Source organism: Manis javanica, chromosome 3, assembly GCF_040802235.1.
Source record: "Manis javanica isolate MJ-LG chromosome 3, MJ_LKY, whole genome shotgun sequence".
Taxonomy (NCBI): domain Eukaryota; kingdom Metazoa; phylum Chordata; class Mammalia; order Pholidota; family Manidae; genus Manis; species Manis javanica.
This window is the reverse complement of record NC_133158.1, coordinates 173,154,230-173,178,981: the sequence shown is the minus strand read 5'-3', so window position 1 is coordinate 173,178,981 and position 24,752 is coordinate 173,154,230. Positions and strand designations below refer to the sequence as shown.

General features: G+C 50.2%; 1 protein-coding gene and 1 long non-coding RNA gene across 6 annotated transcripts in view; both read left to right on the top strand.

The window, feature by feature from the left end:
• The first annotated feature begins 6,056 nt into the window (after window positions 1-6,056).
• Window positions 6,057-24,752, top strand: part of SPSB4 (splA/ryanodine receptor domain and SOCS box containing 4) — an 82,928-nt gene continuing 64,232 nt past the window's right edge. The window contains exons 1-2 of one of the 3 annotated variants that reach the window (XM_017671230.3): window positions 6,057-6,657; window positions 18,199-19,045. In XM_017671230.3, coding sequence (XP_017526719.1) covers window positions 18,352-19,045 — 694 coding nt within the window. In that variant the 5' untranslated portion in view covers window positions 6,057-6,657; window positions 18,199-18,351. Of the gene's footprint in view, window positions 6,658-14,911; window positions 14,958-18,118; window positions 19,046-24,752 lie in introns of those variants that run through there. The other 2 variants (XM_037024762.2, XM_073232419.1) reach the window with 2 other exon arrangements.
• Window positions 19,044-24,752, top strand: part of LOC140848518 (uncharacterized) — a 58,362-nt gene continuing 52,653 nt past the window's right edge. For 2 of the 3 annotated variants that reach the window (XR_012129550.1, XR_012129548.1), the window contains exon 1: window positions 19,044-19,128. This is a non-coding gene — a long non-coding RNA (uncharacterized lncRNA). The remainder of the gene's footprint in view (window positions 19,129-24,752) is intronic. The other variant, XR_012129549.1, reaches the window with a different exon arrangement.

The following is a 24,752-nucleotide window of genomic DNA, read 5'->3' as shown; positions in this document are numbered from 1 at the left end:
AATCTCTAGCAATAGTTATAAGCAAGGACAGTGCCCAGGGTATTTTAAAATAATTTTAACATTAAATACACTATTGTGTTCTCAGTGTATGAACATGTATCTTTCCATATTGTCTAAATTGAACCTCAATATTTAGTAATTAAAATAAATCAATATTTATTCAAATTTTTATGCATACCAGTATACATAGGCTAATAATATATATAAAATAGTACTTTAGCTCATTTCTGTATTCTTAAAAGGTTCATAATTAAATACATTGGATTGTGCTATGTAGGACTCATATTAATGAGTCTGAAAGAAATTAAATATCTTAATGAAATTTGGCAGATACAGTGTAGTCCCTCAAATAATTTTTTTTTTTAAGACACAGGATGCTTTGAAACTGGTAGGAATTATTGGTGCTGAAAATACCTTTGTTAAAAAAAAACAATATTCCATCTATCTTCGAGTGTAAAGCTAAATTGATAAGCTGAAACACTTTCTATTTACAGACTCTGGATTATGATTAAACATATAGTTGGATTGATACAATTTGACAATCAAAGTAGTTCATGTGTCAAAAAAAAAAAAAAGAAAGAAAGAAAGAATCCTACCAGTTTGGCAAAAATCGCCCACCCTGGCGAGGCTGCCAGCACAGCTTCCAGGGGGCACTGGACGCAGACGCGCAGGGAGCAGGAGGGAATCACAGTCACCTGGGGGAAGCCGGCACCAGGGGAAGCGTCAGTGGGCGCAAAGCCCTGTGTCAGGGAGGAAGAGTTTGTCTTTAGTATGGCCTGGCCCAGAGCACAAATACAGAAAAGTGAGATGAGCGAGGGAGCCAGATTCAGCTAAGAACTGGGAAAACCATCCCGGGGGCCGTGGGGTACCCCTGAAGGAAATGGCAGGGAGGATTTTTACTTTATAAAGACAGTTCTGACAGCAGAGCAGAAGTGAGCAGACAGGTATATCCGCTGGGGAAAGAGGTCATGGTACCTGGGATGCCGAGAAGAGCAACATCAGAGAGAGGAGCATCTTCCAGGCAACGCTGCCCTGTAGGCTGGGCTCAAACAGGGCTTCCTGCAAGGAAAGACAGAAGACATGCAGACCTCCCACACCGCCACTCTCGCTTCTGGTGTGCATCTCGTCAGAGCAAGCTTCAAACTCCAGAATTTCTCAGAACTGAGAGTTTTTCCCCAACTTCTCTTAAACCATGGTTGATAATTTTTGGAAGACAGAGAAAGAAAGCAAGGTTGCAAGAGCTGAAACCTGGTAAGTAGATTTTAAACCAAGCCCTGTGGGGAGCAGAGGCAAACAGAGGGTGGGGTTCACAACTTTGCATTATAAATAGTGGACCTGCACCCCTAACATACCTTCTGTTCTTGGCAGGACTTATCTTAGCCCAAGAATTCCACGGAAGCTGTAGAATATTGGTCTCCTGCTGAGAAGCATATGAAGAAGGATTTACTGAGCACCTACTATGCAACAAGCTACCACACATAACCACACTCAGGAAATCCTTCTGTCCCCATTTCACAACACAAATGCTAAGACCCAAAGAATATGAATCAAAATTTGAGCCTGCCTGGCTATGCCCATGAAATACTGTGCTTTCTTTAAAGTAAGATCAGCTCATTCTTCAAAGGTTTTTTTTTTTTGAGCGGGCATCTCTCATATTTATTGATCAAATGGTTGTTAACAACAATAAAATTCTGTATAGGGAACTCAATGCACAATCATTAATCAACCCCAAGCCTAACTCTCAACAGTCTCCAATTTTCTGCAGCATAACAAACAAGTTCTTATATGATGAACAAGTTCTTACATAGTGAATAAGTTCTTACATGGTGAACAGTGCAAGGGCAGTCATATCACAGAAACGTTTAGTTTTGATCACGCATCATGAACTATAAACAATCAAGTCAGATATGATTGTTCATTTGATTTTTGTATTTGATTTATATGTGAATCCCACATTTCTCCCCTATTTTTTTAAAATAAAATGCTGAAGTGGTAGGTAGATGCAAGATAAAGGTAGAAAACATTATTTGGTGCTGCAAGAGGGCAAATGTAGATGATCAGGTGTGTACCTATAGACTAAGTATTAATCCAAGCTAGACAAGGGCAACAAAACATCCATGGATGCAGAAGATTTCTCTCAAAGCAGGGAGGGGGAGGTGAGGTTCTAAGCCTCACCTCTGTTGATCCCCAATTTCTCACCTGATGGCCCCCCTGCGACTGTGCCTGTCTTAGGTTGTTCCTCCCTTGAGGAATCTTACCCGTTTCTGGCTAACCAGCTGTCTTCCGGGGCCATACAGGGAAATGTAGAGTTGGTAAGTGAGAGAGAAGCAATATTGTTTGAAAAGGTTAGCTTTTTACTTCTTTGCAGATTTATGCCCTGTGGCTTCTATGCCCAGCATTTGTCTTGAGGTATCTTTACCACTTGGAAGAATTATGATACTTGGTAATTTTAGATATGAGGCAAGAATTCTACTAAAGGGCTGTAATTAGGAAGGAAGAAGAAAAGCTATAGAAGTAGCAGACAGAAGAAAACATGGGAAGATTGATTATTTCTTTGACATAACTTCTTATAGAGTAACATAAGCATGTATAGGTTTTAACAGACTACTAATGAAATTGCGTGCACACATTAACAGAATAGGAATACAGATACATAACAAAAGCAGACCTACAATTACCAGTCACATCCAGTGAAACCAAGAAAACCAGTTAGGTACCCTAGGCATTTGTGAAAACTTATCAATAATATGATGGATATTGTCTAACTGAATTTGAATAGTTTGAGAAAAATCAGACAAATTAAAACAACACATTCCTGGGAACTGTTCACATCCCATATGTTCTTTTAACAGTAGATAGTCTATAGTCGCACGATTTTGGAGCACTGCAACTTGCACTTCTCCTAATTCTTGGTTGAGTTCTGACAGTAGAGATCCAGTCAAATTTGTTGTTTTACTGTATGCACAGGCCAGCTTAGATATCTCCTTCTTCATTCCAATGGCAAGTCCAGGAACCGGTGGGATGAATGCAGCTACAACTGCAACAGCGCCAGGATCTTTGTTGAAGTTTTTTGGTGATCATCTTCTGGAGTGACTCTTCCAGAGGATGTTGATGTTGGAAGTTCTTCTTCAGATCATATCGTAATTTGTTTTCTGGGTAGCCAAATTAGGCTTTGATCCTCTGTATAAACACAAACAAACCCTTTGCCCACATTTTGATATGACCTTTATACCATTGTGAAGAACCTATTGGAGACCACCACACAGGAACTGCTTTTTTTTTTTTAAGAGAAAGAAATATTATCAGAAAAATGTACTTCCAGAGCTGATCATCTGACACCCTTTAAAAGATCAAAATTAAGGAAATGTAAAGCATGCATTAATTGTTGATTTGCAAAGGTTTATTTTTTTAATCACCATTAGACAGTTAAGAATATCTTGTATTAGTTATCTGTTGCTGTGCAACAAGTTACCCCAGAATTTAGCAGCTTACAACAAACATCTATTCTGTTAGAGTTTCTGTGGGTCAGGAATCTGGGCACAGTGAAGCTAAGTGTCTGATTGAAGGTCTCTCTCATGAAATTGCAGTCAAAGTGTCAGACCAGGCTGTAGTCACTTCTGAAGGCTCAGCTGGGGGTGGAGGTGGCAGCTGGGCATTTGCTTCCAAGTTCACTCAAATGGTTGTTAGCAGGCCTCAGCCTGTCTCCACATGGGCCTCTCCACAGGGCTGCCTCAGGACATGGCAGCTGGCTTCTCTGGGTGAAGCAATCCCAAAGAGAGCAAGAGAGAGGCTGAGAGAGAGAGAGAGAGTGTGTGTGTGTGTTCATGCTCAAAACAGAAGCCACAGCCCTTCTATAGCCTAATCTCGGCAGGGACATCCCGGCCCTTCTACTATATTCTACTTATGAGAAACAAGTCAATAAGGCCAGACCACACCTCAGAGGAGGAGTTACACAAGGTGTGAATACCATCAGGCAGGGGCACTGGGGGCCACCTGAGAGGCTGCTCATCTCAACCTGAAGAGTTCTAACAGCCTGGCTATCCTGGCTTCTCCAGAAATGGAAGGTTGCTTCCACTGATATCCAGAGGCTGGAGTATTCTGGGGCCTAGAGGGACCCTCAGGGTGCTGTTGTGGCCACTTTTTTGCGCCTGAAGCAAAGTCTCATTTGGAAGGCTCTGGAGGCCCCAGATGAGGGAGGAGTTCGTTTCTCAAACTGTAGCCATTGCCATTTTGCTACACTGATGGACAATGCCTGCATTGGGGTATGGGTGGGAACTTGATAATATGGGTAAATGTAGTAACCACATTGTTTTTTCGTATGAAACCTTCATAATCAATAATACCTTAATCATATCATTAATCAAACCAATTAATACATATCAATAATACCTTAATAAAAAAAATTTAAAAATTGTAGCCATTGCTCGCCCATCTTTCCTCAAATTTTCTTTTCTTTCTTGCCAACCATGTCCAGAGCCCTCACCACACCTCACAGAATAGGGGCTCCAGGGTTCTCCTGACATAGGTAGGAAGCACTGAGGGTCCCTGGAAATACAGTAAGTGTGCAGGTAGGTCAGAACTGCCATGTAGGTCAATTCAAATCACATTTACTCAACATCTATTCTGTGTTTGGCACAGGGGATCGATTCAGAGATGCATAATGCAGATACTTGCTTTCTGGGGGGTTAGGAGGGAGACAGACATACAAACTGGCAATAAGAAATGCAATAAAATCATTACAGTAAGTACTTGATCAATGTGCCCTTTTGCCATCCCATCATGGCTTTCCTGGTTCACAAAGCATCATCGCCTGCTTGGACTGTCTCTGCGGCTTCCAAGCTGGTCTTCTCCATCCGTCCACTCTGCTGCTGAGAGCTCTTTCTAGAATGCAAATCTGACCATTACTATCACGGTGAAAGGGTTCCCTACTAACTGATCTCAAGGAAAGGTCAAACTTTTGGATGGCCCCCCTAGACCTCAGCCACTTGTCTGTCCCTCCAATTCATCTTACACCTGCTCACACTGCATTCACACCGTGGACTCTGTGCTGTGGTAGCCAGGTGACCATCCTGTTCCCCGGCCTCCAGAGCTAAATTCGTGTAGCCACCTCCATGAGGAGACATTCCCAGGCAGCTTGCCGTTGTGGGAAGGGAGCTGCAGGGCCTCCATCAAAACATTTCCCTCACTGGGTTGGATTGGCTGTACTTGGCTGCATCCCTGATGAAAGGGGCGCTCCACATCCAAGCGCAATGGGGCCTGGCACACCGAGGGCTGGAGACAGCCCAGGTTACCGTGGGATGGAACTGAAGCCAACTCTGGGCGCACAGACGGGAGATGCAGACCAGGAACTTTGAGTTTCCCCAAGGAGGCGCAGACGCCAGAAGTACCCTAAGCCTCCTCCCTGGCCACGCCCTCTTCCTCATCTCTCGGCTCAGGCTCGCAGTGACGCGCCCACCGTCGGCGCCGGTAGCCAGCAGAGCCGAGACTACCTTCCTGAGCCTCGGGTGTGCGGGGAAGGCTCCGTGAAGCAGGTGTGGTGTGAAATTGGACTTAAAAAGAGGACTTGGAGCCTTATCTTAAAAAATAAAGTGTGGACACGTGTCTGAGGAAGAGGCTATTAAACCATCCTCTTTCCCGGGCAGCTATTTCCCACGTGAGTTGCGTAAAGACACCATAGCTGCCGAGTGACTGGGGGTGTCTCCTCCCCCTCGGGACACCCACCCCGGCGCTCCCGGGGCACATGAATGAATGGGGGAGGGCCCGCGCGCATGAATGAGTACGTGACAGAGGGAGTGCGCGGGCAAGCGGGTGGGTGAATGGCGACCGCGGTGACCGCGCCGACTCGGCCCTGGGGCGCGGGCGCGGGCTCCACTTCCCTCTCCCGCCAGCTGGTGGCCTCGGGAAGGTGGCGGCGCCGGCAGCGGCCGGAGCTGGGACGGGCCGGGGCGCGGGATGGTGGGGGAAGGGGCGTTCCCGGCGGCCGCGCCTTCCGCGGCTATTGGATTAGTGGCCTTCTGGGATGAGCTCAGCCGGATCGGCTTTCAGCTGCAGCCTCCCGGCCGGCAGAGAGAACGGAGAGCGGGCAGCAGCGGCGGCGGCGGCGGCGGCGGCGGAGGGCGGGGGGAGGTGGCGGCTGCAGCATCCAGAGCTGGCCGCGGCGGCCGGCGTGCCCCGCGCACAAAGGCTCCCGGCCCCTGGGGAGGGAGATGGGAGCACCGCAGCCCCGGCCCGGCCTCCAGCGCCAGCCACCGCTGCATGCACTCAGAGCGCGGGGGAAGAGGCAGGGCGCCCCAGTAGCCGGCGGCCGAGGCGCGGCCCGTGAGCCCTGAGCTCTGGACTCGGCGCCCTCCGGGTCGGGCGCGGAGCTTCGGAACCGCTGGAGCTCGGGCCTTGGCGCGCCCCCGGGATCCGCGCAGGAAGGCGCCTCCCCACTCCCACCCGACCTCCTGCGCCCTCCCGCCGCGCCGGAGCGCCAACTTCCCCAACAACGCTCCAACTCTAGGCCACCCTGCCGGGCGCGCCCCTGGCGCCGGGGAGCAAGCCAGCATCTCCGGGGGTCGCGCGGGCGCCCCTGAGTGACAGACGCCTCTCCGAGAAGTCCAGGACCTGCCAGCGCAGGCTCTTCCTCCGGGGCAGGCGCTCGCCCTCCCGTTTATGGTGAGTATTATCCAGCGCCTGGCGAGGCGCGGAGCCGGGAGCTGAGAGCTGGCCGCGCGGACCGCGTGCGGGCGGATACTCGCCGCCGCCGGCGCTCCTGGCGTGGGTCCCGTCCGGGTCCCTGGGAATTCCTGTCTGCCTGCCGTGGCAGTCCCAGCTGGGCGGTTTGCTCACAGCATTGGGGCGTTTGGGAACGGCCCCTGGTGCCTTAGTTTCAAAGCTACTGCTTCTCTGCGTAACGGAGACCGCACAAAACCCTGCCCTCCACTCTCCCCCCGCCTCCCCTAAAACACGGACTGGGTTTGGGTCTAAGATACGTCATTCCCTGGCTGGGTGACCTTGGGCAAGGCGCCAAACCTCGGTTTCCTCATCCGTAGGATGGGGATGGTAATGGTACGCGTTTCATAGGTAGGATCTATGGGGTGGTGCTTGTAACGTGCGTAGACCCGTGCCTGCCACATAGGAAAAACTCGATCAAATGTTACCTGGTATTATTAGCTATGTGAGTCCAAGCATGTCATCCAAGTTTCCGGCTCTTCAGCAGCAACCTCATCTGTATCTATAATGGGAGAAGTAAATTTTGGAGGTCTGTTCGTCAGGGGTGGGGGTATTCGGAGCGGTGGAATTCAAGTGCCTGCAACGCAAGTTGGCTCTGCTGAAGTGGTTACCGGTTACCCCCGACGCTGGGCTAGGGAGGCTGGTCGCCCCGTCCGAGCGCTGCTAGGGGCCAGTTAGTTCGTGGCCTTGCTTGAAGTGAAACTTAGCGGTGCTCAGGAAGGGAAGCGGGTGGCGAGCGGGTGGGAGCTCCGGGAAGGAGGGAGGAGGCCAGAGTCTGGAGCGCGGGCAAATGTGTCTGCCCGGGAAGCGCAAGACGCGCCACCGGCTGCGAGCCAGGAGAGGACGCCGAGAGCAGGACCCCTCCCTGGCTGGAGAAGCGGAGAGAGTGGCTGCTCCCGCCTCCCGGAGGGCCGCGCTTGGGCTGCTGTGGACTGGGAGGGAGAGGAGGGCACTTCCGCACCGCTGTCCAGAAGAGGTGGAGACCTCTAGGCTCTGGATTCGGGCCTGAGTTCGAATCCGCCTCCACCTGCATCCCGCGGTGTGACCTTGGGCAAGTACTCTAACCTCTCACCTCAGTTTCCAAGCCTGTCCAGTTCTCCTGGGGAAGTTATGAGGATGAAGGTAGGAGTTCTCTCCTCTCTCGGATTCGGAGCCTCCATTCTTCCACGCACCTTCTGTTCCATGCAATCTGATGAGCCCAAATCAGGAAGAAGTGAAATGTTGTGCCTGAGCCTCAGGGAAACGCTCTTAAAAGGAAAATCTGCCCGCCCTCTTCCCCAGGTAACTGCACCGGGGAAAGAGAAAATCAGTACACTGTGTCTCACCCAGTCTCTCCGTCACTGTTCCCCCACGTTGGCACCTCTGTCCCGATCAGCACTCAGGCTGATGGCAAATCCCTCCGCATCCCCTACGACCTTCATTTTTTCAAAAGTGCTCCCGATTAACAGAGTTGGTAGGAAGAGTGTCAGTAGCATAATACAAACGTTCTTTATATAAGAACATATTCCTCTGAGACGTACCTTCTGATTAATTCCATTTGTTACTCCCATAAAAAGTAGTAATAAAGGAATTTAAGCTATCTTTGGCAAACAGCAAACAATATCTAACTTGCCAGCCATTGCACTCAAATATCTCTCTGGTGTCTATTTCTATTTTGTTTCAAAGATTGATAATTATCTGAAATGATATAAATCAATTATATATAATTATATAAATTACATATATGCCAATTATATAAAAGGAAAATCTTCAGGGAAAAGACACCCCACAAAGAGCCAAAAGACAGATGACAAGTTGGGGAAGAATTGCAGCTCCTATCACAAAGACTCATCTCTTCAATGTGTAAAAGGTTGCTCAACAGTGACCACAATAGAGGGTATGAGGACTTGATAATATGGGTGAATGTTGAAACCACTGTGTTATTTATGAGAAACCATCATAAGATTGTATATCAATGATACTTTGATGAAAAAATGTTTTTAAAAAGTTTCCTCAAGTTAGCGAGCAAAGACCAAGAACGGACAGAGACCATAAACAGTTCATATACACAAAATAAAATCAAAATAACACTTAAACATGTGACAAGACACTCTATGTCACTCAATAAGAAAAATGCAAGTTATAACTACAATAATATACAATTTTTCATGTACTGGATTAGCAAAGAGTAATAAGCATTTTTCAGGAACATCTTTAAAAAATATAAGTAGATCAAGACCCTTCCTTTCTTAGAACGACCTCAGGACTCCATGGAATAAAATCTAGACACCGCCAAGGCCCTCCAGTCCTGGTTTCTGTGCCCCCCACTCCTTTCTCACCATTTTCCTCTCTTATTACTTTCCCCTCCCTGGCCTTTTGCTCCAGCACTCCACGGTCTTCTTTATTTGCTATTTCTCTTCCTAGACTACTTTTCCCCCTGTCTTTCCTTAAGACTGACTCCACCTCCTCATAGGAGGCCTCTCCCTGGGGGTCTTCACTCCTATCCCAGGAAGTGTCCAAGCCCTGAGCCAGGGCAGAGTTCCTCACCACTTAGGAAAAGACCCAGTACTCACCATGCCGGGGCTACTTAACTTTCCCTGAGTTGCCTGCCTGTTGTCACCTAGCCAGGCTCTTGAAAGGTCCCTTCTCTGTTGGTACAGAAATGAAGGGTCTCCGGCAACCCCCTGCTCCCCCCAAGTGAGAACAGGTCACTTGATATGGAAAATCAGGATGGGTGGTGGGACCTGGAGAAAGTTACCACAAATCTTTGCTTCATAGTCATTTTTAAAGACAAATTCATAAATGTGGAGGGTGGGTTGGGGGACACAGTCTTAAGTCAGGGAGCCCTTTTAGAAGATTACTGCAGTAATCTGGGCAGTACTTCAGAGCACTGAAGGCATTGAGTGAGGGAGATGGAGAGACAGGGGGATCCCCAGCAGAAGCAAGGCATGCAGAGAGGAACCTGGTATGCCAGAGAGGGAAGAAGCTGAGTTCAGCTTTGGATGTGTAGATTCTGAGGTGCCAGTGAACTTCCAGATATCTGATGTCTGGAAATGCAAATAGGGCCTCTGGAGAGGGTGGACATGCCCACAGAAGGAGGCTGTGGTGGAAAGAGGCCATCTGGCTTTACAAGGCTGTTCAGAGGAACACCTAGTCTGGGGTGGTCAGAGGCTTCCAGATAGGTGGGTTTGGTGCTGAGGAGAGAAGGCAGGACTGGACACCCAGTTTGGAAGAATCCGCACAGGGCTGGAAATAAAAGAAGACACATGGAGAGAGTGAGGAGCAGGAGCAGAAGATGCGACCTGGGGGGTGATGAGGCAGACAAGGTGGGTTCTGGAGCCAGGAGTTGGCTGCACCTGCATATGCTGGTGTAGGCAGAGGCCCGGAGCAGCTCCAAAGCTACCCACCTGGCATTTTGTGCTGTGAAATATCATCATGGTTGTGAACCCTGAGCTCTGCCTTCTCCAGAAGGGAGTAGGGCTTGTTCCAGTCACCTAAGCCCCAGAGACATTTCACCTGTCAGCCACATGCTGTGAGATGCAAGTCACGCTGGTTCTTGGGGCTGACTGGCTCCCTCCCACCTGGCCCTCTTTCCCTTCTTTCTCTCTGGGTCTCTGTGTCCCTGCTTCCTCATCATCCCCTCTCCCTCTCTTCCTCCCTCATCCCTCACCTCTTGTCTCAAAAATTCTCCCAGAGACACCTCAGGTTTAACAAAGGAAGGTTCAGAAATCCTAGCAGGTCCCTATTAATGATTTCCAAGATCAAGTCTGAGGTGTGAACAGTTAACCAGTGATACCAATGGACAAAGTTCAGCTTGGGAGCTAACTGAGGGCGGGACATGAAGATTATTGTGCTTTCTTTATATATGTTTTCCCAAGAGGGTCCCATTATGCAGCACCCTCCCCCATCCTCTTTCTCCCAGCCTTGCCCCAGCCTGAGCCATGCTGGGCCTCACCGAAGCCAGCTGTCCCACAGAACAACTCCCAGTGCCTGAAGCAGTCTGGGCCTAGGGACAGCTGCAGTGGTGACCAGGCCTGCCAGGCCTGTATGTGCAAATAGGGCCCCTGGCCTTGCTGCCTGGGAGGTATGTCTCTTTCAAATGACTTTGCAGAGGTGCTGGCCCAGTCACCACCCAGCAAGACTTCTTCATTCCATCCCCTGCTCTTTTCACTGGCTGACGACCAGAGATCCCACCTTGGGGCAGCGGGGGAGGAGGGGAGGGGAAAGGGAGGAAGGGTTTCTGGCTCAGCTACGTGTGGGAGGATTCCCATGGAAACTCCACAGGGGGAGCTCGGGGAAGCCTCACTGGTTCACGCTCCAGGCAGACAGGCATGAGATGGTTCCACCTGGACCTGAACATGGCTTTCTTTGTGGGCCCTCAGGAAGAGAGGGCTTGCCTAGCCAGCTGCAGCATGAGCTCCGTACATGTGTATAGAGGGAAAGCTAATGGATGTCTATGCCTAGAACCTCGGAGGTTCTTCAGTTCAATGGTGGATTCATGCCGACTGAGTATCTTTTAATAAAACAGCCCCTCTACTTAACAGTTGTACTAAGAAAATCTTAAAAAGTTCCCAGTTGAACCAGGCACAGTGGGTAGCACTGGCATCATTGCACAGAGACAGAAACTGAGGAATGAAGACATGAAATGAGTTGCCGGAGCTCATGGAACGCTGCACTCCCAGCTCATACCTCGGTGAAGTTCTCGTGCAGCAGGAGGCTGCTTGCAGTCATTTGCCCATGCCTGTGCACCACCACTTTCTCTGAGCCAGAGCCGTGCAGAGTCCTGGGGTCTCCAGTGAGGAGGCCCCACCCTGCTCGTGAGTTGTCCCCTATCTGGTGGGAAGGAGGCCACTAAGGAGACATCATGGCCCCATGTGCCAAGTCCAGGGTGGGGACAGGTACAGGGGCCCTGAGAGCACAAGGTCGGAGGTGGGGGCCTCCTCAGAGTGTTGACTCCTGAGCTGAATGCATTACTCAGATGTGTGCATGGAGGGGGCATGCAGGGGGCATGCAGGGACAAAGGCCACAGCATGTCAGGGCATGGATGTGCCAGTCCATGTGTGCCTGTAGGGAAATTCAGGCAGAGTGGCAGGGATGCAGGAAAGGGTTCATTGAGGATGACGGGCTGGTGAAGCATCTCGGAGCATTTTTGGAGGGCTGGGGTTAGGAGTTGGCACTTTATCCTGATAGCCCTGGAGAGCCTGTGGAGGATTTTCAACAGGGAGCATGACTGGATCAGCTTTACATTTTACAAGTGCTGTGGTATGTATTTGAAAGCAATATGCAGTCTATTAAAGGAATTCAAGTGGTATCAAACTGCTTTTCACAGTCCTTGTTGTTGTTCAGACCTGTCACTGGGTCTTTGTCATGCTCCCTCTGGTGTGAGCTCTTCCTGGAGAGAAGCCATGGGGTCTTACACTTTCCTGTAGCTTCATATCCCCAGGGAGGCATCATTAGGCTGGATAGAAGAAGGAATGAAATCCTCATCCACCCCTTACCCAGCAAGTCTGAAGCCAAAGGGTGAGCATTTCACCCAGTCATTACCAATTCCTGTGGCCGTCTGTCATGCAGCGAACCCCGAGCAGGGGTGAGCCCAGCCAGACAGGCCTCCGAGAATGGGATTTCAGGTCTGGGCCTCTGAAGACTGAGTGTCACGTTTTGAAAATCACCAAGGCTCCTTAAGTTCAGTGATAATAATGCATCACATGTCCTCCTTTCCCTGTCAGGATGCAGCACTCATCAGAGTCCTGGGAAAGGCTGTTGGAAATGTAAGTTTTTGTTTTCTTGCTCAGCCATCAGTGAAGCCCCAGGACGGATCCTGCTGCATAATGTCATTAAGCATCCCCATCCAAGCATGGACTAAGAAATTAAGTTTGGTTTGGGGGGAATGTGATGAGCACTCTTAGGCATTGCTCAGTATGTCCTCTGCTTGCTGCGTTGAGCAACGATTATTCCTATCAGGAAGTTAGATTCTATTGCATCTCCTGTGTGCCTGGCCCAGTGGTGCATTGTGTGGTGGAGACAAGAAGAAAAATGTGACAAGGGCCCACTCCTTCCAGCTGCAGAGAGAAGGCAGGGGCTAAGCTTGACTTGGTTATAAATGTGTCCCTCGTTCTCAACAGCACAGAGCCTGACACATGGCAGGCACCCACTAAGTATTTGTTGAATGAATAACATGAGGACTGGAAGCAGGAAGGGTGCACAAAAGGACAGAGTGGATCCAGGCAAAAGTGACTGCTCAGAGGTGGTGACAGTGTTAGTGGCAGAACTCGGCTACATGCCCCCATCTCCCGATGCCAGCCCTGGCCCTTTCCCTGCTGTATCCTCTGAAAAGAGCAGAAAATGAGACCTCCTCAAAGCCCAGTGTCTCCTCTCCACACCCAAAAGTATGCTCTGCCCTGTCTTTAAAGTACTGTGCCCCTGTCAATGGTGGGGGCCGGGGGTGGGGGTGTGAGGAAGTCCAGGTGAAAGCTTCCTGTCCTCAGAGGAACACTCCTCAAGGTAGCAAAAAGCAGGGCAGCAGGACCAGAAAGACCTGGCTGGCTTGGGGTACACAGAGGTACAGGCAGGCCCCTCAAGGCCTGGTGGGTCACGGGAGGCTTCCTGACGAGGTGGAGCTCACAGGCAGGTTTGGGGTGATGAGGAAGGAAGGACTAGGGCCCTGCTCCCCTGGACAAAGACAAGAAGACTGGCCTGTGGCCGGGTTCAGGGAATGAGGCTCTGTGTGTGAGACTCCCTTTCTCCCAGCTCCGTTCTTGAGCCTGTCATCAGCTGGTCATTCTGTCCCTCCTTTCCAATCCTGACCAATGTCCTTGACAGGTTCCAAGGGACTCAGGCCAAGTTACTCATCCTCTCTTTGACTCCTTTGTTAATTCTGTATCCAGTGGTGGGAGACTAGGGCCAGAGCTTCTCAGGGCAAGGACTGAGGGCGGGGCTGTGGTTAGCAGACTCTAGCTCTCACCGTAGGCCAGAATTGGGGCTAGGGGCTGGGGACTCAGGGCAACAGGATGTCAACCTCTATTGGTGAACATTTATGTTAATCTCCATTCTTTCTGCTGTGAACCACTCTGCCCTTGGCTTCTGTAGCTGCATCCTAGTGCATAATCATGGTTGTTTCTTTAGGATGCACGCAGGTGGTAAATTGGCAACATTGGAGGGCATGCACTGTTTAAAGGAGGATTTACTGGGTGCCTCCTGGGTGCCCTGTGCCATTCCAGACTTTATAGAAGTCTACCCTGATCCTTGCAAAGGCAGGCAAGGTTAGCACGAACTTAGCAGCCCTTTTCAGATGAGTCTGAAAGAGTTAAGACCTTGCTCAGGGCCCACTGGACAACAGGGATTCAGACCCTGCCCTTGGTTATATATATATATATATATGTAGGAGATGGCCATTAGGGGATGTGAGCTTTCCTCTGTGGCCCCTGTCCGCGGGTGAGCAGCAAAGGAGCTGTCTGTTATATGTCTGCCTTGCCACACCCCCAGGGGGGGCAGCCGTTGGGATCCCTGTCCACCACTGATGTGGGCAGTGCTCTTGATGCCCTGAGACTAGAGCCAAGCGGGAGGGCACTTTGTCCTCAGTAATCCAGCGCTTCCTTCTGGGGCTACTGTGTGGCTTTGCTTTGAAGCACATTAAGGTGTTTGAACAACAGTAACTCCAAGGTTGGCATGGCTGTGTACAAGGATACAGCAGTTTCCCTTAGAAACGTCTTGGTAGGCCCTGGAGAGCTGTCCCCACAGAGGCCCTGTTCTCAACAGCATCAAAGAAGACAGGAGAGCACAGGCTTGTCCTGCCATGGCCCTGGGTCACTCCCTCCAAGCCTGTTACCTCTTTTGAATAAAGGCACACATGCTCTGTAGTTCTTGCAGTGCAGTTGTCACGCAGCCTGGCACAGAGTGAGTGCTAAGAGCTAAGGCCAGTGATGGAGAAAGCCCAGGGCAGCAGAGGCAATGGGGACTTTGGGTTCAAACGACCCAGGTTGAGAACAGCTCTGCCATCTCTCAGCCATGTACCTTTGGTCAGCCTCCTTCCTCGTGGAGCCTCAGTTCCCCAGTCCCCTGCATTTCTCTAATCTATGACCTTCACCCAAGCCCTTGAGCCTCAACCAGGTTATGAGAAATAAGCAAGATAATGTGTGAGGTGCAAGGTACAAGTGGGAATTCAATCAGTAGAACAGATACTCACCCAGGGCTTCACTCTAAGTTTGTAGAGGCTGCCCAAGGGTACCTGCCTGTGAGGCAGGGGAGGATTGGAATCTGTCACTTTTGTAAGTTACCTAAAGGCACCTATACTCCCATTTCAACAGACTGGGAAACTGAAGCTCTTTCTTATTTTCTAGATATTCTGTAACTTCTATGTAGATTTGTTTTTATCTGGGTTGTTTAAGAGTGAGCTTTAGAAAATGTCGAAGTGGTAGGGTTTTATATCCATAATTTTGTGATGAATTTAGAGTTTTTCTTTTGTGTTATCAGATTTTGTATTATTTCTGCTTTTTCGTGAGGTTTTCTTTGTGACCTAATATATGGGATATTTTTTGATATATACATCAATTAAATGTGTCTTATTAGTTATGCAACTTTGACTTTTTTGTCTTTTCATTTCTCTGATCTGCCTTGAGCTAAAAGGTGCATTAAAATCACCTGCCTCTACTGTGTGCCTGTCTGTCCTAGTATTTTTCTGTAGCTTTTGCTCTGAATTTTGGCACTGTGATTAGTGTGTTAGATCTTTAATTGTGAATTGCATTCTTTATTGTTTTAAAGTTATTCTTCTTTGTCTAATTTAAAATTGCTTTCCCTGAGTGCAACTTCATTGCCTAATATTAAGATTATAGGGCCTGCTTACTTTTGAGGTAGCTCTTATCTGGTCTGTCGATACCTGCCCTGCCTTTATTTTTCAACATTGTTGAATCACTTCTTTTTGGAGATGTCTCTTCTATATAGCATATGGCTGGGGGTTTTGTCTTCTCCCCCAATCTTAGAATCTTTTCTTTTTAGCAGTTTACATGCCATTCATCGATAGCTAGTATTTTGGTTTTAGCTTTATTATCGTATTTTAGGTCTTTGTTTTTTTTGTTTCAATTGCCTCTTAAAGCAAAATCTTTCAGTGTATAGTCTGTTTTATTTTGTGTTGTGCTCTTCCTGACAATTTGAAAGCTTTGTATTTTATTTTTACTTCCTCTGGAGGTTACCTTTGTAACTATGTAAAATATCTTTTTTCTCCAACTGTACTAGTCATCACCCTTCTGAAATAAGTGATCATAAAATTAGTTCACAAATTTGGTCGTAATTTTTGTCTGCTTTGTGATAGCTTTTTTCTGGTGCATTTTCTTAGTTTGCATTATTTTTTTCCTGTTCTTTTCCTCTGTTATGGGAATGTGAGCTGCTTGCCCTTTGAAAGAGGTAAACTTTCTTGGATCAGCATTTTGCAGGGGATGCATGTACAGGAGGTACCTTTGAGGAATACAGAAAGTATTTTAGAGGAGCAGGATTGCTCCTTGGGTCCATGTAACTTTGTTCACAGGACTGTGGTGCTGATTTCTTAGCCTTGCGTCTACCTGGACAGCAGCGATGTGCAGCTATGGCCTTATCCCACTGCAGACCCTTCTCCTGCCTCACGGACACACTGCTTCCTGTGATGACAGCAGGCGTGTGATTTTCTTTGTTAGCCCTGTGTGTCCTTCTCTATCCTCAGGGTGTCAGAGGCAGCTTCCCTCTGCCAGACCATTGTTCCTGTTTAGGAGTTGCTCATTTTATCCTTCAGGGAGTGCCAGGTCCTGCCAGCTTTATCTGAAGCCACAGTTGTCTTCTGCAGGTGCTTTCTCACACCCTTTTGGAGCTTCACTGCTTGTGGCAGCCCTTTACGGTTTTTGGCAGCGTTTCCTTACAAGTTGTGGTTTGGGTTACAATGTGTTCCGATTTTGCTAAAGATAGAATTTGTATTTGTTTCTATTCCTCCTTTATTTTGGGTGACTTGGAAAATGAGAAGGAGTACTCTGCTATCTGAGAAGTGTCCCGTGGCCCAAATGTCTATGTGCTCTGGTATTCTCTGGTTAAACATTAGCAAGAGCTGCTGGAGAGGGTCGGCATGAATTGAAGCTGAAGTCTGAAATAGAAAGGAAAGAAAATGGGAGTTGAGAGTAAAATAAGAGGGTTAAGGAAGAAATCCACAGTACACCTGCCTGTGCTGTGTGGCAGTGGTGTTCCTTGCTTCTCCACCTGGACTCTGATTGGGAGTGTGCCACAGTTTGTGTGGGAGGTCATGGCCAAGCAGGGCAGGGCTTGAAAAATGCCTGTCACCTGGTCTACCTCAGGGGAGGCTGTTTTGAGCCCAGCAGCTCTTAGGCCAGAGAGGGTAAAGTGCACAGCTCTGCTCTGGACAGGCTGCAGGCTCACCTTCCCATCTCTCCCCACACCTAGGGCCTGTCCAAGCGGCCCAAGCACCCTGGGTTCTAGCAGGTCTCCTACTGGTGGTGGCCCAGACCTCCCTGAAAACCAGGATCCTGCCTCAGAGGAGTTGTCTGGGGTCAGTGTTTTCAAGCATGTTTATGTGCCTACAGAAAGTGCTTGCCCACCCCGAGGAAAGGGGTGTGTGTGAGATGCCCAGAGGATAGAGCTAGAGAGGAAAGCCTACCCACAGAGTCTCAGGCCTGGCCCTTCATATTATTGTTTCTCAGATTCCCACACCACCCAAAGGGAGGCATTTTATTCCCATTTTATAGAGGTGGAAACTGGAGTCTCAGAGAGGCTAAGAGACCTTCCTGTGGTCACACAGCTATGAGATGGAGTGTGGAATCGGGGTCTATTCGTCTGGCTCCAGAGCCTGGACACCAGGTCCCTTACTGCCCCTGCCTCCCACTCACCTTCTCATAGACACCCACCCCACCCTCAGATGGTGGCCTGTGTTCACTCCTTGTCCCTGGGTGACCTTGCTAGATTCTTACTCTGTACTCTAGATGGCAGTTAAGCTCCCCAGGGCAGCCGGGGATGGGCACCAGTGGGCCATACCCTGGGGCCTCCATTCCTGGGCACTCCGGCTCCCAGCACAGGGCTTGTACCCTGGAACCAAAAGCTCCTGGGTTCTTTTCCAGGTGCTGTGATCTGGGGCACATCACTTAACTTTGCAGAGCTCAGTCCTTATAAAATTGCCTCTTACTGCTCTAAGAGCAAAGCACAGACTCTGAAGCCAGATGACCTCAGTGTGAATCTTGGCTCAGCCCCTTAACAGCTGTGCAGCTTTAATTATTTACCTTCTCTCTGCCCTTTAGCTTTCTCATCTATAAAATGGGGATAATAATTTATATGTCTTACAAGGAGTTCTCAAGGATTAAATGAGTTAATACATGTAGGATGTTTAGAAGAGTGTCTAGCATACGGCAAGTACTAGATAAAAGCCAGGATTATTATGTCAATTATTATTATTGTTAATGCACACAAAGGGGTCAGCCAAGGCATGGGCATAACCTGCTGTCAGTGTCTCTGTAATAACTCATGCCCTTTGCCTCCTTGCAGGAGCTTGGGCCCCTGCCCCAGCCCAGTAGAGGCTGTGGAGAAGTGTGGTCCAGAAGCCTGGCCCCCAGCCCTGCGGCCCATCCCTGGCCGCAGGGAGCGGAAGCTCCCACGAGGTAGCGGCGGCCTGCAGCGGCCCCCTCGCAGCAGTGAACCATGGGCCAGAAGCTCTCAGGGAGCCTCAAGTCGGTGGAGGTGAGAGAGCCAGGGCTGCGGCCGGCCAAGCTGGAGCTGCGGGGAGCGGAGCCCGGGCGGCCGGCGCGGCTGGACCAGCTGCTGGACATGCCTGCTGCGGGGCTGGCGGCTCAGCTGCGCCACGCCTGGAACCCTGAGGACCGCTCGCTCAACGTCTTCGTCAAGGATGACGACCGGCTCACCTTCCACCGGCACCCCGTGGCCCAGAGCACCGACGGCATCCGCGGCAAGGTGGGCCACGCCCGCGGCCTGCACGCCTGGCAGATCAGCTGGCCGGCCCGGCAGCGTGGTACCCACGCCGTAGTTGGTGTGGCCACGGCTCGGGCACCCCTTCACTCTGTGGGCTACACGGCTCTGGTGGGCAGTGACGCCGAGTCGTGGGGCTGGGACCTGGGGCGCAGCCGCCTGTACCACGACGGCAAGAACCAGCCTGGGGTGGCCTACCCGGCCTTCCTGGGGCCGGAGGAGGCCTTCGCACTGCCGGACTCGCTGCTGGTGGTGCTGGACATGGATGAGGGCACGCTCAGCTTCGTCGTGGACGGCCAGTACCTGGGCGTGGCCTTCCGTGGCCTCAAGGGCAAGAAGCTGTACCCGGTGGTGAGCGCGGTGTGGGGCCACTGTGAGGTCACCATGCGCTACGTCAATGGCCTTGACCGTAAGTGCAGCCAGCTGAGGGGGGTGCTGGGGCTCCAGAGTATGCTGGTCCTTAGAGGACTCAAGGGGCGCGGTGGAGTGAAGGTGAGGCCCCGCCCTCTGTCTCTCCGCCCTGTGGAGTCCTGGTTGGGACGCAGGCTCTGCAGCCAGGCTCCTGGGCTTGCATCCTGACTCTCTTGCTGCCATGGTGATCTTGGACTGGGTCTCAGTTTCCCTATCTTCAAAAGTGGTATGATGATAGTAATCTTGTTAGGCTTATTGTGAGATTCGAATAAGATAGTAATATATGTGAAGTGCTTAGGATATACTGAATAAGGGCTTTGAGTGTTGTCACTAGCCATCAGTCTTTCTATATGAGGGTTATGCAGAATGATGTCCCCTGTGTGCCCAGCCTCAAGCTCACAGGCAGGAGAGTGCACCAGAATGCTGTACACTTGAGTCACTAATAAATAATCAGTAATGGTAATAACAACTATCATTTATTGACCACCTACTATATGTGGGGGCTGAAAACCCAAATTCTAGCTCTTCCTGGTGAACTGTCCTTGAAAGGCAACAGCTGCCTCTCATCTTAGCTGATTATTGCCTCATGGGAATGAGAGCTGAAAGTTGTAGAATCTTCTGATCTTTCCCAGAGGACTCAGAAATCTTAGGTTTTGTGTGAACTATCCCAATTTTTAAAGTTCGCAGCTACTGAAAACTCTGTGTGGGCAAACAAAACACCCTTGCAGGCTGCAGACGAGCCCACAGGCTATTGGGTTTGACCTCTGACAATTCTAAGGACTCCTCTCATTTAACATGCTTGATTATTTTGTGAGGCAACTTAAACATCATAGTAACAAAAACGGTTGTTGGTGTTAGGAGTTCTCAGGGAGGCAGGGTGGTCTCTGGACAAAGGTGTGTGTGGCTGCCTATCCCGGGCTGGATCCCAGCTTAGTGGGGCCTTGTGGGTTCAACACCCCTCTTCCGAACAGACTTGCTGCCTCAGCCCTGAGGGAGCTCACAGAGATGGGTCCTTAAAGCCGGAATTCCAGGTTAGTTTAACTGAGAGATGTAATTGCCCACATTTCAGGGATGAGAACACGAAAAGCAGAGCTGCAGAGAGCCAGAATGGAGGTCCACGCAGGTCTGTCAGCTCTGAAGCCCACTTTTTCCCCATGCTCCATGCCCTGCCCCCACTTCAGTTGAGGGACTGAGAGTAATACTCCAGGCAAGATGTCAAGAGCAAGATTTTACTCAAGTAAAATTTACATTTACTTGAGCATGGGGTGGGGGTGGGGGATGACCATTTTCAAGGCCGACAGAAAGTGGCCGTTGTGCTCAGCTCTCTGGTCTAATAGGTGACATTCTTGTTCATATTTCCATTGGATGGCAAAGTGTTGTTCTGTTTCCTCTGAGGAACCATTAAGTCTGGGGCAGTGAGTATGTCCTGAGAAGGGTCCAGTTAGTCATCCCAGTGCCTTGTGGAGAAGGTCCAGAGCCCCCACAGACACTGGGACCAGGCAGACCCCAGTGCTGAGCAGTAACAATACTCTTCAAATGGAATCGGAAAACTTGCTTGCCAGAATTGGTCCCTGGACTGGAAGGGTGGACTTTGTGTGCAAAGGCTCTTGGGACACATGCCTTAGTTCTAATTGTGTCCCCAGTGCACAGTGGTTTTGTGTCTTGGGTGGGTCGCTCGTATGCCTATGACTCATTGTACTCATCTGGAGTATCAGGTCCCTTTCACAGCTGCTGTGAGATCTTGGGTGGTAACACCAACTGGGATTAAAGGCTGACATTGACACTCAGTGGGAGCTACCTGAGCCAACCGCTGGCCCCCAGGATGGGCTTCCTCTGGTGGAGGGACTCACACTGGGTGTTAGCTGTTGCTGGTTTTCAGGCACAAAACTAAGGTGCTACTGAGGTTGTAGCCAGTGGCCCCCTGATGCGCATTAGGCTCAGGAGCTGCCAAACCATGATGGGATCTGATGGGGGGCTGGGTGGGACAGGACAGCTGTGCTGGGGGCACTTTGAGCTCTAGGGTCCTCAGGGGACTGGAGAAGCTTGGAGAGACTGACATTTGCAGCACCATCCTCCTCCCATGGGAAGGCTGTCCAGGAGGCAAGGGGAGATCGGGATGTCATGTGATGCTAGCCCGCGGCATCTCCTGTTAGGTGACAGGATTGGCTTGTCTGCTGTGGCTCTGGCCTGTTCTCTATCTTGGGCAGGGCAGGATTGCAGAAAGGAAGAGCTCAGCTTCTCTGGGCTTTGAAAGGCCCAGGGTCAGCCTGGGACAAGCCCTGACTACAAGGTGGGTCATGGGACAGGCTTCAGTGGAGTCTGACAGGGTCTGGTTGGGAAGGGACTGTGTGATGCCTGCAGCTTCTGGCCTGGGTTGAGGTCCACTGGGGGATCCCTGGGCACTGGAAAGTGTTTGGCCCCAGGGAGTCCCTGGGCAGGGAAGCTGACCCAATGTGGGGGTCTGTGCATGAGAGGAATTCCAAGCCAGCACCAGTTGTGGACATTACAGCAGGTCAGGAAGCAGACCTGAGTGGGATGTGTGGGGGACTGCAGTCCAAGACAGACTGAGGCAGAATTCAGGGCTGCTTGCTGGGGTCACTTTCCCATAAGATTGTAGGGGAGAGAAATCTGCCCAGGGCCCCTCACAGGTTAGGCTCCGGCCCCAGAACTTACTGGCTGTGCACAATGACTGCTCTTCTCTGCCCCTCAGTGTTCTCCTTGGTAAAGTGGGCATGACAAAGCTTGCCAGCACGGGACAGACCCATGGCAGGCAGGGCCCACTGCTTCAGCTAGGTGAGTTGGGCCAGAGCTTGGGGTTTACCTGTGGATTAAAACAAATGTGGCCTGAACAGAGGCTTCTCTTCTAATATGACAGAAGTAAGTTAATGGATATCATTTGCTCAATTTTGGAAATTTTATGACTATGAAAACAAGACTTAGAAAGCGCTAACTGCAGTAACTCTGAAACACGTGTTTTGTTAAGGGCAAGAGCCCATGGAAGCACATTTTCCTCTCGCAGAGGTGTTTTTCAGCTACACCATGGGGTGAAACAGCTTAGCATCTCGAGGTTTACTACAAAGAGCTGCAGGACACCCATGGGCTCTGCCTTATGAGTGAGCTGAGAAGCATGGACCTGAGGCCAGGCAAATGGGCAAGCTGTCTCCAGATAACTGGGGCCAGGGTCCAAATGATAGCAGCGCGACCATTAATTCTTATATAGTGCTTAGTCTGCACTGACCTCTATTCTGAGCACGTTACAAATTTTAATTCATTTAATCCTTGTGACACTCTGACCTAATACCTGTGTCATCATCTTCATTTTACAACAAAGAAATTGAGGCACAGAGAACTTGAGTAAATTGCCCAAGGTCACACAGCTAGTAACTGGGGGTACTGGGACTCAAACTGAGCTTGGCCCAGTGGGCCCTTGTGGAGATGTTTACAGACAAGACAAGAGGAGAAGGAACAGGAGAGGCTACTCCACTGGGCCAGGCAGCCACACGGCAAAGGACTGGCCCTTCCCTTTAGCAGTGAGTGCCACTGAGGCCCTGCGATGCTGTCCCTTTCATTTGCCTCTCCCACCAGCTTCATCTCCAGCCCTCAAAGCTCTCTAACTTAGCACAGAGCTCTGCAGGTGTTCTGAAAAGCTATTGCAGAAAGACAGCCCCAGCGGGGGCTGTGGATCAGGCATGCTTTGGTCAGTAACTGGAGAGGGCCACTGAAAATGTCCCGGCTGCTGTGAGGTCGAGTGCGCCTGCTGTGAGGTCGAGTGCGCCTGCTGTGAGGAGGACCGGCCTTTGGAATCTGCTCCAGGCTGGTTTCCGGAATGGTTCCTGGGCTCCCCAGCTCCAGCTCCTCCTCCCACATGCTGGTAGCCAGGAGGGCTGGCAGACGGCTTTGTCTCCTGTCCTGGAGGTCTTGGGCAGTGAGGAAGCAGAGAGGCAGCCCAGCCCCAAGCAGGCTGGGAGCGATATGCAGCTTTGATTTAAGGGTCATGATAATCACACTTTTTTTTCATGCCACCCATGCTCCCTGCGTTGGGCCAAATGTTTTGCTCATTTTCTTTTTTTTTGGGGGGTCCACACAATAAACCTTGAGGCAATGTTACTGTTATATTATCCCCAGTTTATAGGTGAGGAAATTGTACTTGGAAAGATGAAGAATTTGCTCAAGACCAGGGGAAGAGCTGTGCTTAAATCCAGGCCATACCACTCCTACACCCTGGCTCCTGCTGCCTGGGCCAGCGTCAGAGCAGGGCTGATTCCGCAGAGCAGGCGTTGGTGTCCTGGGCTGGCTTTCTCGGGGGTGGAGGGTGGGAAACACAGGATCTTAGGCCTAACTGGCAGAGAGGGCTTGTCTACCTGCCTGAAGCTGAGGAAACTGTATTTCCAGATGACGTTCCTAGATGGTTTAATTGACCTGCCAACAAGTATTTATTGGCACATTGGCTCAGCAGAGGAGGCTGGCGGCCAGCCAAGGCTTCTGGTATTGACGAAGGCCAGAGAGAGTTTCCTGCCAGGATGACTGTAAGGACACACCATCCCCTTGCCAGAGCCATCCTCCCGGTCTGCACTGACCTTACAACTATCCTGCTCAACTCCCATGTGTCTCCCAGGTGGTGCAGCTCCCACAGCCACCTGACATCTGGATCACCTCTTCTTCCCTCTTGCCCAAGGTCCAGACCTGGCCTTCCCTTTGGCCCTCCCTACCCTGTCATTCTGCCCTGACCCTAGCTCCCCTCCTGCCATCAGTCCACGGCTCGTCCCCCGCACCCTCAGATCAGTGCTGAGTTTCCCTCCGGCTATGCCCTGGCCCCATTTGCCCCTTTACTCACCTTTCCACAGGTGTATGCCTTCTTCCCCCAATTGGGTATGGAGTTCCTCAGGACAGGAACGTACGTGGGCAAGTCGACAGAATAGGGACTTAAAAATATGTGTGCATTTACTTTTGAAAGCCAAACTGTGCCTGTGGCAACACACTTAGACACTACTAAAGGGTGTCCCGGGAAATACCCCCCATGCCATAGCTCCGTTCCCTGCCAGCAACCACCGTGAGCATGCGCTCTTCCAGAATTTTATGACAGAATTTTTACACAAATGTGATCATGATGTAAATATTGCTCTGAATCTCCTTTCCCCACTATTAGATCTTTTTATTTTAAGGTATGATTGATATACACTCTTATGAAGGTTTCACATGAAAGAACAATGTGGTGACTACATTTACCCATATTATCAAGTCCCCCCCCATACCCCAATGCAGTCACTGTCCATCAGTGTAGTAAGATGCCACAGATTCACTGTTTGCCTTCTCTGTGCTACACTGTTTTCCCTGTGACCCCCCGCACCATGTGTACTAAACATAATATCCCTCAATTCACTTCTCCCTCTCGCCCCACCCACCCTCCCACACCCCTCCCCTTTGGTAACCACTAGTCCCTTCCTGGAGTCTGTGAGTCTGCTGCTATTTTTTGTTGTTGTTGCTATCATTAATCTACAAGTACATGAGGAACATTATGTTTGCTAGACTCCTCCCATCACCAAGTTCCCCCCACATACCCCATCACAGTCACTGTCCATGAGTGTAGAAGGATGTAGAATCACTACTTGTCTTCTCTGTGTAGTACAGCCCTCCCTGCCCTCCCCCACATATACATGCTAATCATAATGTCCCTTTCTTTTTTCTCCCTTATGCCTCCCTTCCCA